Source organism: Panthera uncia (assembly GCF_023721935.1).
Source record: "Panthera uncia isolate 11264 chromosome C1 unlocalized genomic scaffold, Puncia_PCG_1.0 HiC_scaffold_3, whole genome shotgun sequence".
NCBI lineage: Eukaryota > Metazoa > Chordata > Mammalia > Carnivora > Felidae > Panthera > Panthera uncia.
In genome coordinates this window covers 69,064,760-69,078,857 of record NW_026057584.1, presented here as the reverse complement: position 1 = coordinate 69,078,857, position 14,098 = coordinate 69,064,760, and the positions used below count along the sequence as shown (strand labels likewise).

Below are 14,098 nucleotides of genomic sequence, written 5' to 3'. Positions count from 1 at the left end.
AATAACTACCAATAAATTATCTATCATACATCTTTTAAAGATCATCAGTGTAAAATGGTACTTTCTTATATATATCCTGAAGCTTCTTTTCAGATTTAGAAAAAACTTTTTGGATCTGTTAAGTTATTTTTTGACAGACAAGCTTATATATACCCAACTATAGAAACTATCAAAGGCTTTTAAATGATAAAATTCTAACCAGTCAAAAAATGCTATAATGTTCTTATTTTAAATGTGAATTTAATGGGTAGAAATCAGAGAGCACATCTCTATGACAGAAACTGATATGGGAGAGAATATATTAACTTTGTTTTAAATAAATACTTAGCTTCAAAATGGATTGAAGAATGATAATTTGTGAGGATTTTAGGTGCAGATTTACATGGAAATGGGGACAGAAGAAAAGAATCTCTTGAAATTCTTTATAGTTTTAATACTTTAGTATAGATATTGTCAAAGAAAAGCTCTCAACTAAATTCAGCATGGGCTTTGCATCTTAATTAGTTTACACGACTGTAAAAATGAGCAAAAACTAAGCCAGTCAGCGTGTACTGCTTAACTACACTCTAAAATTACTGTTTTATAAAGCAAGAAGTCTTGTTACCTCCCTGTAGAAGGTGGGGCAGGCTCATTCTAAGATCAGGAAAGCACTGAAGCATGCTTCTTCCCTGGCAACATACAGAGCAAACTGTCAAGGCCGAATGTGGTGAAAATCCAATTTACTATGTAGCCACTACCTGATTTATGTTTTTATTCTTTGCCTTATGCATCTTGTCAATATGGGATTTTAAAAAACCGTCATTAAAATAAAATGATCAAAATATATAGGAATCACTCAAATTTCTTTGTCCTGTGCTAGGCCATACTCTGGTCCTACTAGGCAGCAGAGAAGACAGACAACATCCTGTCCTTTTGGATGTTGACATCAAGAATCTAGTGAAAGGAAGTCATTGAATTACATGTTCATTATCTAAATGGACCTGGATTTAATCCACAGGAAAACAAAAAAGTGCAAATGTTCACAAACATTGGGAGCGGATGTTCCCTCAGGGAGACTGAGTCTTAAGGCTGCTGGCTGGGTGTTAGGGACGAAACACTGATCTCCTTTCTCTCTGCTTCCTTCCTCTTCCCCACTCTTCTAACAGTCCAAAGAAATCCTACAAGTTCACACTGACTAAATTTGCTTTTGAAGACACAGATTGGACAGACGGACATTCTTTTGCACCCAAACCAGTTTAATTAACTGGTAATTTTAATTTCCTCAACACCTTTATCCCTGGATGCTAAGTTCATAACTCATAGTTCATAGGTCATAGTTCACAGGTAAGGACTATATAATTCCATTTGGTGGGACACAGCAAGTAAAAGTGCAGAGCATATAGATGGAACCTATCAATACATAGACACAGTTCATGACAAGGCATTGGCACATGCTAGCAAGTAACCCACAATGGACACATTTTATTTAAGGTGTTAAGGGATCCGAAATGAATCCAAGGCCCTCCAACATGAAAAGCAAAATGCTGACTATTTTCATACATTTGGGTTCTGATGTTTAAGTAGCTTCCAAGAACTAAAGAGAGTCATGGAAGTGTTTACACATTGGAGGAAAAGTGAGATAGTCAAGAAAACGTATTTTCTGCAAGGTCAATTTGATTTGAATTGAATTTTAAATAAAGCTTTAAAATTACTATCAGTCTTAAATAGTACTCATAAAAAACCAGATCAATCCTTTTTTTCTATCATTTTAAAATACACAATGCACCAGCTAACAACTGAATCTGTCACCATCCAGTTCTAAAACACTCACCCAGAATAGCTACCACAATGTCATCTTTGAGGATTTCGATGGAGCCTCTGGATAAGAAATAAAGTGCAGTGAGAACATCCCCACAGTGAACCAGGGTGTCTCCTGGAGGTGCATGGGTGGTCTTGAACTTCATTGCCAAAGCTCTAAGGCAACCTTTACTTGCCCCCCGAAAGGCTTTGCAGTTTTGCAGCAAAGTCTGGTTGAGGTGTAGACAAATATCAGCTTGTAAACATTCTGGGAAACCCTTTAGGACCTGAAGAAAAAACATAAAGAGTTTCATACTACCAGTGCACAGGGTACATCCACTTGAAATAAAGTATATTTCTTGCTCCCAGAACTGCAGGTGTAGTCATTGTCACACGAGTTCTTACAATGCTTCTACCTTGCCAACCTTAATGAATACTTGGTTTGCTAAACATGTCAGAATTTTAACTCAAATACTTGTTCTCTGAATTAACTGCAGGCATTCAGACTCAACACAAATGCTGTCTCATTAAAATGTGATGCCGATGTTTCACACTGCTTCTCATTCCCTGAATTATGTGAGGTAGCATCATACTGTGCACATATATAATGCAATGTGACAATTAATAAGACATAACTAATGAGAGGCGGTACAGCTAGGAAGACAACCTTTTGAAGGAATCTCAAGTCAATTTGGATTGCTATCTCTGGTATACATTTTAATTATAATTAGTAAAAATAATGATCCTGAAATAGCCATGGCATTTGTAAATGTCATATACAAGAGAGTGCTCTTAGCTAACAGTACGTGGAATATTTATGTTTCATATGCACACTATTAATACTAAATATTTTGATAAGCACTGAAAATAGAGAAAGGGAAGGATAACAGCAAACATACTTTAAAAGTATAGTTCTGTTTTCAGAAATGGAAATCGTGCCAGAGTTTACGATGCAAACATAAAGCTTCTAACAGCACTACTAGTAGTTTTGACAACTTATTCAGTAACTGATTTAAAACTTGTAGAAGAAATTAAATAATAACTTGTGACAAGTGCTACTCAGTTTAAACGGAATAAAATTGAATATTATTTTATAAAAATCCCCAGGATATGGGCCAAAGACACTCAACTCTTACTTCTCTTTGTGTGTCTTAGTTATCTTGGGTGTCGTATCTAGATTTTAATTCTCATGTTGACTTTCCTCTGTCATTAAAAATAAATCCATTTAAATATGCTTTGGAGTAGAGGGAGGAGGCAGCACATAGTACCTAATAATGCAATTTTAGGATTTCCTAACCTTTGGGTCAACCTTGCTATTGCTGTCCGATAAAGCTAAAAATAATCATGAATCATTTGTACAGATAATTGAAATGTATATGGTCCATAGGAGAACTTCAACTTAGATCATATTTGAGTTACCTTACACTTATTTCTATTTTACATGTTAAAGCAGCCACAGGTCTACTGCATCTGTAGGACCACTGTGTGATGCAATTGGTCAGACCAATTGTGGTATCATACAAACGGATCAATGAGAGACCTAAAACATGGCAGCCACTATCTGCAATCTTGTTTCCTTCATGGTAACGTCACCCATAGAAATGGGTCAAGGGTGTTTTAGAAGACAACTCACAGAACATGAGTTCTGGTCATGAATTTGCCACAGGTTGACACTTGTGCAAGTCACTTGATCTATCTGTGTTTCTTTGCCAGAGAATAAGAGCTTTTACAATTTTGAAAATTGCTGTAAGTTACCAATGCATAGTGTGCCAATTGCTAGATACCGCTTACCCAGCTCCAAATATCTGTAGGAATTCAGACATTTGTCCCGAAGTTTCTGTATTACCTGGCTCAGACCTGAAAGAAATGAGCCCTCCTCTGAGTTCCTGGGCACTCATCTGAACCTCTGTTCTTAACTCTCCCTTTCAGACTTTGTCTACACGACTGGACTTCTGCCAGATTTCCTACATGGACGGAAGACCTCTCCAAAATGATAACTTGCCTAGTCTTTGCCCATTTTTGCTTTGGGAGGCTAGTGGGTTTTTCTGCACTCTTTGTCAGATCCTACACAACCCAGCTCCTCTCCTAGAGCCAACCCTCTGGTACATCACCGGTCCCTCCTACATGGGATTCTTTGGCAAGTTATGCCAGACTAGAATTGAGTGATGTTTGTATACTGTTTTCTGAAATGGGACCACTTTATTTGGAGGTGTTACAGTAGGAAAAACCCCAGTTCACTGGTCTTCCTGCACACTTTTCCTCCCTGAAGCCCATTGTTGTGGTCTTGGCATGATTCTCAGATGTCCCCAACCAGGTAAAAATGTAAAGGGCCTCACACCAAGTTAACAAGTTAGACATGATTATTTTTCTCCTAAGATTTCGCTTATTTATAATAAGGCACAAAAAGACATTTTATATTTCACATAAATGGGGAACTAGCACTTCTACTATAATAGTTGGAATGAGATTATTGAGCTTATAGCTGCTATTTCTGGCATTTTCCTGAAGTTCCTCCATTACACTTTCTGAGTATAGCTTGCTTATAAAAGGAAAAACTGTGCATGTGTGTGTGCGTGCACACGTGTACACAGGTGTGTATGCATGCTTTGAATTGGAAGGTGCAGATAAGATAGACATAGGGACTACTCATTTCTCTGAGCACATTAGATGCGCTATGGAATCAGACAGGCATGAGCTGAAGTTCTAGTTCCATCACTTACTAGTTGGGACTTTGGTCGATTCAATTCAATTTTCTTGAGATTCAGTTTCTTCAATTGTAAAAATAATTAATAATATCTACCTCACAGGGTTGTGCTCACGATTAAATGTGATAATGTATGTAAATCATCCTATCCATTGTAGATGTGCCATAGACCGTTTATTTCCGACTCTTTTTTGTCATACATATTTGTTGTTCCTGAAGAGCTGGTAAATTATCTTTAGCCAGAAATTGAGATATGCAACATCCGATGTATTCTCCTTGGTCTCTGGTGAATAGAAAATTCACCACTAACTTTTGTGTTCCATTGTCTCAACAGAGTTTAAGACTTCTTTTTTTCTCTCCTCTTTCTAACTTCTGTTTCCTGTTTCTGACTTGTGTTAAATGTTTTGGCTTACTTGCACTTAGGTTTTCACTGTGAGTGTTCTTAAATTCTTTTTGAAAGTAGGCATTTACTAAATTAATATAAAAATGTTATTGGAATTCCGATATTCTTAGAAACACTCAGAAGACCATGAAAGGCTCTTGGGAAAGTCTTTCAACATCATTCTACTCTCTTCTCAAGTGTCCTTGTTAAGTGTCATTTTCCTAGCATTTATCCTATCAGATGTGACACCCACTGGAAAGACTGGTCTCAAGTTGGAGGTACCATAGAGTTTCATGGAGAAGTCTTTGCTTGTCCACAGAGAAGATACACACCTGTTAGCATGAAGGACTTGTCCAGATTAAGGAATTGTCCTGTGGGGTTAGTCCTTCACTGACTTTCTTGATTTTCTTAAGTCAGTTATGTAGATCACTCAAGTAAAATTCCATAGAAGTTAATATTTAGTAATTGAATGTCTTACTAGCCCAGAGATTTAAATGTCATACATAAGTCAGCAGCTTATGTATGAATCTGGGCATGCCTAAGTAAAGAGACTTTATAAAAGCAGAGTTAAAAGACAGAAACAGTAGAGAAATAGAGGTAGAAGAACACTGGAAAGAGTGAGGAGAATGGGGTAGGTTTAAATAGTAGTCATCGGAGACACCCATTTCCATTGGTCCCAGCAGTGTTCCCTTCCTTACTTCCTACTGATTCATTGTACTTTTATTTGTCAGTTTTAGTTCCTCTGCTAAATTCCCTGACACAGAACTTCCTCATTTAACACTCAAATATTGGCATTTTTACCAGGCCTAGAAGATCTGGTAGTAAAGGGTAGCTATGTCAAACACACAGGTACAAACTAAGACACAAGCTGGCTTTGTGATTGTTAAAATTATTTCTACTCCACGCAATATAACCTTCTCTGTCAAGTTCTGAAGCTCTGAGGGTACACAGCACCTTTCACTGTGTATCTTGAGTCATTATTTATTGAGTTAATTAGATTTCAAAGACCAAGGAACATCACAGAGAATCAAGTTCATGGCCTGCAGCTTGGAAAAGTAGCTCTCACTCTCAGCAAATATGTAATAAGTATCTACCCTGTACCAGGCACTCTACTGGGTATAGAAGCATAACTATGGAAACACACACACACACACACACACACACACACACACACAAAACAAACAAAACAACAACAAAAAACATGTTCTGAAAATATCCCTGAAAATTTACCTAAAGCCCAGATTTAAGTGCGCAGATTAAAAATATATATATAGATATATATAAAATCAGAATTTCCCATTGTTTGCTCTGCATGAACATTTATAGCACACATTTGGACATTTATAATAGACATTTATAATACCAATGGTTGTTCAAATGAACCCTCAAAATACAGTTAGTTAATTTAAGGTGAACGAAAAGCTCTCATTTAACTTTTCTAATATTTGCAGTTATGAGGGATTTTTTAAACTTTCTGATGCTCCAGAAAATTTTTTCAAGGCTAATAAAAATCTCATGTCTTTTTTATGGTATAAGGTCACTTGAATATTTTACAAATGTAAGGTTATCTCCCCTTTACTTCACTTTATGTGAATAAAACTCTTTGGGATCCTCAAATTATGTAAGACAAATGAGACGTTCATTCTTTTGACTTGGAAGTGCTTTCTGTGATTGTTAAAAGCAATCAACCCATAGTTTAGTATCAAAGGACCCAAAGTTTAAGGGCATTCAAACAAGGATAACCCAACAATTACAAAATACCATAGCATGATCAAATCAAACTAAAACTCTGAAGAATCAAACAAAGAGCAAAAATGGAAATAACTATTCCATTGTAAGCACCTATCAAACATGATTGAATATTAATTCAGGAGTATTTAACTTTACACTAAACTTCTCTCAAATGTGAATTTGCTGACACACACCTAATGGAATAAATACTACCATACTGTTAATATTTGCAATTATGCAGTGTGTGAAGTCAAATTTCTTCCATACTGAGCAATGAATACAAAATTTAGAAAGGAATGGAGGCTGAGGTTAATATAAACCTGCAATTTCTGATTTGATATGAATGTGCCCATCAAAATGACATTAGTCTCATTTTCTTTTTAGTAAGCAGATCTTAAATTAAACTTTTATACTTAGGTCAATAAAAACAATTATAGTACCTAATTTATGTATTGGGGTTTCAGTGAAAAACAAGTTTGGCTCAAGTCTATGACAGATTATAACTAGAAAAATGTGTCCAGGGCTTCTGTCAGTGGAGTCTAAGAGAACAGATATTAATGAATATTAAGATGATTATTATTGTCTTTTATATGAAACTATTATATCATCCTTCAGGGTGAGGGACTGCTGTCTATTGGATTTTGCTCTGGAAAAAGTTCTCTTGTAATCATACTTCAATACAAGTTTGTCTTCTAACAGTAACTATATGTCTGGTGGGTAGGGCAGGTGACTTATAGTCTTAAAGCCACATTCTCTTCCCCACCCAAAAGTTTAAGGCTTCCCTTTATTCTGTGAGTCTCCACGGTCCTGGCCTCACCCCTATGTGATTAAAGGAAGGTAGAGGTTGCAAGAAAGAAATGTTGTTAGTTCCTCAATCAACTTTTACCTGGATGCTGACAGGTAAAGATTTTCAAATTAAGTTAAATATTCACAATATACTCTATTATTCCTTCCTCAAATTTAAGATACATGATTCAATGTTTGCTGTTTCTTAGGCTGGACTGCCAAATGCTCTTTTATGGTGGGTATATTTTCTAAGTTCTGTTAGAAGAAATCAACAATGGAGTTTTTTTTATGAAGATGTTCTCCAAACACCATCTATAGTGTTTTAAACCCTCTATGTGCTCTGGAAAGAATCACAATCTATTTTCTTATAGATATCCTCTATCCAGATAATATTGGAAAGTTGGTTTATGTTGTAATGAATGCATTTTTATTTGTTTCACTTAGCATAGCTGCAGAGAGGAACATTCCTAAAGGCAGGCTGAAAAGGGCACCATTGAAGAAGACAGTCTGTGTCAAATGATTCCCCTAAACAGCAAATTAATCTTATGAACAAGTTTGGTAACTATGATAACTCATATTAGGAAATTTTCTGAGGAGCTTCTCTGGTTCATTAAATACACTTAGATCTTGACAAATTAGGATTAATCAAAACACAAATTAGCACTCCCCATAAAACACTAATCCTCAAGTGTGATTATCAAATAGATGATGCAGGCAATATATTAAATCTTAAATCTCTGCCCTTAAGACTTTATAGCATTTTCTGATTCTGATAGAATCACTGTTTGCCATGTGGGCATTCAGCATTTGATAAATCCTTACCACTTACAAGATACTGAACCTTGCTTTTGTTGTTTCTAGAAACTCATGCATTCCCTAATTTTGAGGTCATCGCAGATCATGTTATTGCTACAGTTATGGTTTATCATTAAGGAATAGGAAACATTTATTTTTCATCTTTCCTGGGAGATTACATGTTTAATACTTCATGTTTACCCACTGATCATGAAAAGTGGATTGTTTTAGGAGTTATAAACATTCAAGTGTATGCAGCTGTGGTCTGAAGCTCAAACTGCTTTGCTATCTGCTTTCTTATTTTACCTTTATGTGACTAATGAGAATAAGGAGTTATTTTATTGTATAAGGATACCATATCTGGCCAGATTGTTGGCAAAGCAAAGTATCCTGCAATCCATGATAGGGGGCTTTATAAACCTTGAGAAAATTAACTAATTTTAAAAATGTAACTTTTCCACATTTGTCACATGGTTACATCATTTAGAAACAAAATCATGAACAGAACAGAAACTTGCCACACGTAGACAGGGAAACCAATGTCATAAATCCTGAACCACTTTTGATACAAGTAATGATTCCCTAAAAAATGAAACAGTTTTCCCTCCTGCTTCTTCTCCTTGCCTCTCTCAGTTAACAGCATGATATGTGAGATGCGTCTTTGCTTCCAGAAGGACAACTTTAAACTGACTCCGATTAAGTCAGGGCCAAGGATGAGTTGGAGTGTGGGTAATGATGAGTAGGCAGAAAGGATTTATTGCTTTTACATCCATGTCCTTGTTACCCAGATTCTGGAGTTCTGCTGACTCAGCAGAAGACTGATTATTTTTATTTTATTTATTTTTTTTTAAAGTGCATTAATGTATGCAGTAAAATCTCCAGGGAAACCCACAGAACCCACTAGGTTTTCTTAAGGTAACAGGAGGAACCCGGATACTGAGAAACAATTGCAGGACCTTCTCCTGAACCCAACTCCTTGAGAGAGGGAGCGAGGGCAGGCGTTAACAGAATAAATTACAGTGGGGTCTATTGGATGCTTTGAAAACACTTCTTCCAAAATGGATGAATTGTAAATGACCTGAGCTTGCTCACAAAGAAAGGAAAAGGGAGTGCAGTCTGCCAGGTAATGAAAAGAGTGATTTAAGTACCACCCTGTACTTGATATGCTGTCTTGAACTTAAACCTAGTTTTGTTTTCAGAAACCTTTCTCATGTGATAATATTTTAGAATCAAATGTTTTGATTCAACTTTATATAAAGCATAGAGAGTGGTGATTACCTCATTTTTTATATGTGAAAGCTTAAATATAAATGCATTAGGGATTTTATTTGTGGAGGAACTAAGACTTCAGACTTAGTCTAGGGTTCCTTCAACTATTTGACTTACCACAGCTGTCCATTACACTGGATTTCTAAAGTTGCGTCTAACGTGGTGACAAAACGTTCCCCATTCATTTCATTTATTGGTTTTTATCAATAATTAACAAAGAATAGAAATGTAGCATACATGTCATTTTCACTCTGTACCAGTTAGGGTATTTGTTCCTTCGAATGGTTAGGGTCAGACAACAATTCCAATTGTTTCCTAGAAAAAGTGATGACTGCATCAGCAACTACCAAACTTTTCACAAAATAGGAGAAGCTCTCAAAATAGCAGAAGTTCTCTTCCTCCACCTATCTGATTCCTCTTCTGTAAAATGTATTGATTCTTGCTACCCCGGCACTCTAATAAATGTTTTAGATATTGTTCCTACACATTTCTACTTCTGCCAACTGAATTTTAAACCAGCTGTGCGTGTTCTGAAATCTATTTATGCCAGCTGTACTTGTTAGTGGAATCACGTAACTTAATCATGTTGCACATAAAATAATAAAATATGTGTAAAACAAGAGAGCAGTTTCCTTCATCCCCATGAAAATAAAAAGCTAAATGCTTTGGAAAGACTTAATAAAGATGAGTCATCTTAAAAATTGCAACTACAGGGGCGCCTGGGTGGCTCAGTCGGTTGAGCGTCCGACTTCGGCTCAGGTCATGATCTCGCGGTCTGTGAATTCGAGCCCCGCGTCGGGCTCTGGGCTGATGGCTCAGAGCCTGGAGCCTGCTTCCGATTCTGTGTCTCCATCTCTCTCTGCCCCTCCCCCATTCATGCTCTGTCTCTCTGTCCCAAAAATAAATAAACGTTAAAAAAAAAAATTGCAACTACAGATTGTTTTTACATTAAGTGTACGTGCTTAAACATTTATAAAAGTAGAAATGTTACATAGTCCATTAACTCTGGCTATAATCCAAAAAGTTTTAAAAATTATTAAAACATGAACAGAAAATCAGAAATACATGGCTATTAAGAACCACACTTTATGATAACCTTTGGATCAAAGAAGAAATAATGCAGAAAGCAATAAAAGGAGAACAAGTCATACCAAAACCGATGCAACCACAGAAAAGCTTGCATTGAAAGGAAAATGTACAGTCTTAATGTCTCCGGTATTACAGAAGAAAGACTCCAACAATAAAAGACCTTAATACAATCTTGAAAATAATAGACCAGGGGCGCCTGGGTGGCGCAGTCGGTTAAGCGTCCGACTTCAGCCAGGTCACGATCTCGCGGTCCGTGAGTTCGAGCCCCGCGTCGGGCTCTGGGCTGATGGCTCGGAGCCTGGAGCCTGTTTCCGATTCTGTGTCTCCCTCTCTCTCTGCCCCTCCCCCGTTCATGCTCTGTCTCTCTCTCTGTCCCAAAAATAAATAAAAAACGTTGGAAAAAAAAAAAAGAAAATAATAGACCAATCCAAAGGAATAAAAAATGGGGAATTAATGAGGGCAAACTCTGGAAATAAAAAGAATAGTGGCAAGTATAAATTAATGCAAAGGCTAGTTCCTTGAACAACATCCAATGAAATTCATAAATCTTTTGAAAGCCTGCTAAAGGCAAGTAGAGAGAACAAAACATACAAGTTTAGGAAAGAGAAGGCAGATGTACCTGCTGATACAGAAAAGACTGGGTTAGAAGAGAACCCTACATGCCATTTTACAACTCTGAAAGCCTAGATGAAATGGACGAATGCTTCACAAAACAAACATTACCATATTGGCCAAGGAAGAAAAAGAGTAAATAAATACCTAGTAGAGTTGAAATGGTGACTAAAGACCTATATGAAAACCTCCAGGACCACATGGTTTTACAGATAATTTCTTTCTAACATTAAAAGAACATATAAGTGTATGCCATATCAAAATAGAGGTAAAATTCTAAATAATTTACTAACCAACAGAATCAAAAAAGAATAAAAAATAAGTGACCAAGTAGCGTGTATTTCAGGAATGCAAAGATATTTTAAAAGTATTAGTCTTAATGGTGAAGTTATTTTTACTGAAGTCAGCTATCACTATTCAAAATTGTTTCGGAAGATCTAGTGAACTAAAAATCGTAATACATAGTATTTAAAAAGAGAGAATGAATTTCTTTCTTTTTGATGCTGATATGACTGCACATCTAGAATATCCAACATAAATGCTCAAGGAAAATCCTCCAAAACCCCAAACCAAACCAAATTACATTAAACTAAGAAAAAGTCCTATCAAAACAATGTAGGGAATGTACTAGGTTGCTGTAAAGAAGATAGTTTGACTCCTTATTATCTATACACAGGTAAAAATGGAAATGTGTAATATATGTCATTTGTTTAACTGACTATGCTGTACAAAGTTGAAGAATAAATTTAATAGCAAAGATAAGAATTTCTTAAAAAAATTTTTTTAATGTTTATTTATATTTGAGCGAGAAAGAGAGACAGAGTGGGCGTGGGGGACAGGCAGAAAGAGAGGGAGACACAGAATCCCAAGCTGGCTCCAGTCTCTGAGCTGTCAGCACAGAGCCTGACCCAGGGCTCGAAACCACGAACCGTGAGATCATGACCTGAGCCGAAGTCAGAGGCTTAACTGACTGAGCCACCCAGGCGCCCCCATACATTCTTTTTTTTTTTTAATGTTTATTTATGTATTTTGAGAGAGAGAGTCTCTGCACTGTCAGCACAGAGCATGATGTGGGGCTCAATCTCACAAACTGTGAGATCATGATCTGAACTGAAATCAAGAGATGGACGCTCAACTGACTGAACCACCCAGGAGCCCCAAATTATATACATTCTTGACATTGTTGGTAAATCTTGATATTGGTTACAATTTCCGACTCTCATTAGCCAGATCTGACAATCTCATCTTTGGATTATCTCAAATGTCAATGTGGACTTTGTTGTAATTGAATGAAAACAGTCATATATCTTATCTGGAAGAATAAGAACTCTCAAGTAGCCAGGGAAAATAAGAAAAACAAGATTAGTTAGGGTTGACCTACTTTGTCAGATATTAAAGCATAGTATAAAGTCACTAGGTACAAATTATTATATTGCCATAGGAATGAACAAATAGAGCCAATTTGAAAGTCAAGGTACATATACCAATTATATCTGACAATTTAATGTTTAAATAAGATGGTATTTTGAATCAACAGAAAAATAATGACTTATTTACATTCTACCTTCTATTCAGATAAAGAAAATAATCTACAAAGCTACATTTCAAACAGAATACAGAATTTTCTTTCTAATCACACAACAAAATTTACAAGTAAATCTGGGACACTACTTGTATAATCCATATGTTTCATAGGACCTTTGAAAATCAGGACAAGATCTCTGAACTATATAAGTTGACTAACTGGACCATATTTAAAAGAATTTTTTTTAAAAAAACATTTTTACATCTGAAAGATATTTTTTAAAAAATCAATATATTGAAAAGAGATTAGAAACAAATTGCAATATAGATGACAGACAAAACATTATTATCTATAATTCACAGAGATTTCTTATAAAATAAGAAAAAGGTAACCAAAAAACTATACAAAAATGCTGCATATAGGTAATTTATAGGGAAACATCTTGATTAACCATACGTGCTTTATTATAATGCTGTGACCTCAGTGTTTTGTGTCTATTGTTCAATATGAAGCACTGGTCATTGACAAAGCAGACAAAATTAGAGTCAGATTCTGGGCTAAAGTGCCCATCTTAAAATACGACTAACACCCCAATTTCCTGGCATCCACACATAGTGATTCCACTGTTAGAACAAGCTGAGGGTGGGGCGCCTGTGTAGCTCTGTTGGGTGAGCGTCCCTCTTGGTTTTGGCTCAGGTCATAATCTCACAGGTCCTGAGATGGAGCCCTGCGACCAGCTCTGCGCTCATGGTGCAGAGGCTGCCTGGGATTCTATCTCTTTCCTCTCTCCCTGTCCCTCCTCTGCTTGTGTGCACTCTCTCTCTCTCAAAATAAATACATAAACCAAACCAAACCAAAACCAAAACCAAAACCAAAACCAAAACCAAAACAAAAACAAAAAACAAAACCAAGATGAGGGCTAGTAGAAATGGAGCTCTATGATTCAAATACAAGAATTATACCTACACAGAATGAACCTTTGACTTATCTTCTCACCCTGGTAAGTGTTTCTAACTACTGATATGTTTCAGTTCTATGGTGGTGTAAAGCATTGTGATCTAAGAAGATTCCAGTGGAGTGGGAAAAAAATGAACTGCAGCACTTATATAAATGATTTAGCACAGCTCCAGAGTATGAAAATGTACTATCTTAGGTGCTGGAGCCTGAATAAGAATGATTCTTATCAGTTCTTAAATTGAGTGTAGAATTCTGGGGGTGACCCACCTGACCAACAGGAGCCCCAAGATGCAAACAAAAAGAGGTTTTTAAGGAACATCTGCTATAAAAGAGGCAAGGATTATATATTTTTTCCACTCACACTCATCCACACGGATAGCATAATGTCTAAACCAAGAAAACAATTAAAAAATATGTCAATTCCTTAAGTACTACTGCCTTAAGACTATAAGAACAATTGAACTGGATGAAC

The 14,098-nt window shown here is 36.3% G+C and overlaps 1 protein-coding gene across 1 annotated transcript in view; it reads right to left on the bottom strand.

The window, feature by feature from the left end:
* Positions 1-14,098, bottom strand: part of KCNH7 (potassium voltage-gated channel subfamily H member 7) — a 141,312-nt gene that overhangs the window by 29,155 nt on the left and 98,059 nt on the right. Inside the window, exon 7 of the mRNA XM_049615587.1 lies at positions 1,811-2,063. Coding sequence (XP_049471544.1) covers positions 1,811-2,063 — 253 coding nt within the window. The remainder of the gene's footprint in view (positions 1-1,810; positions 2,064-14,098) is intronic.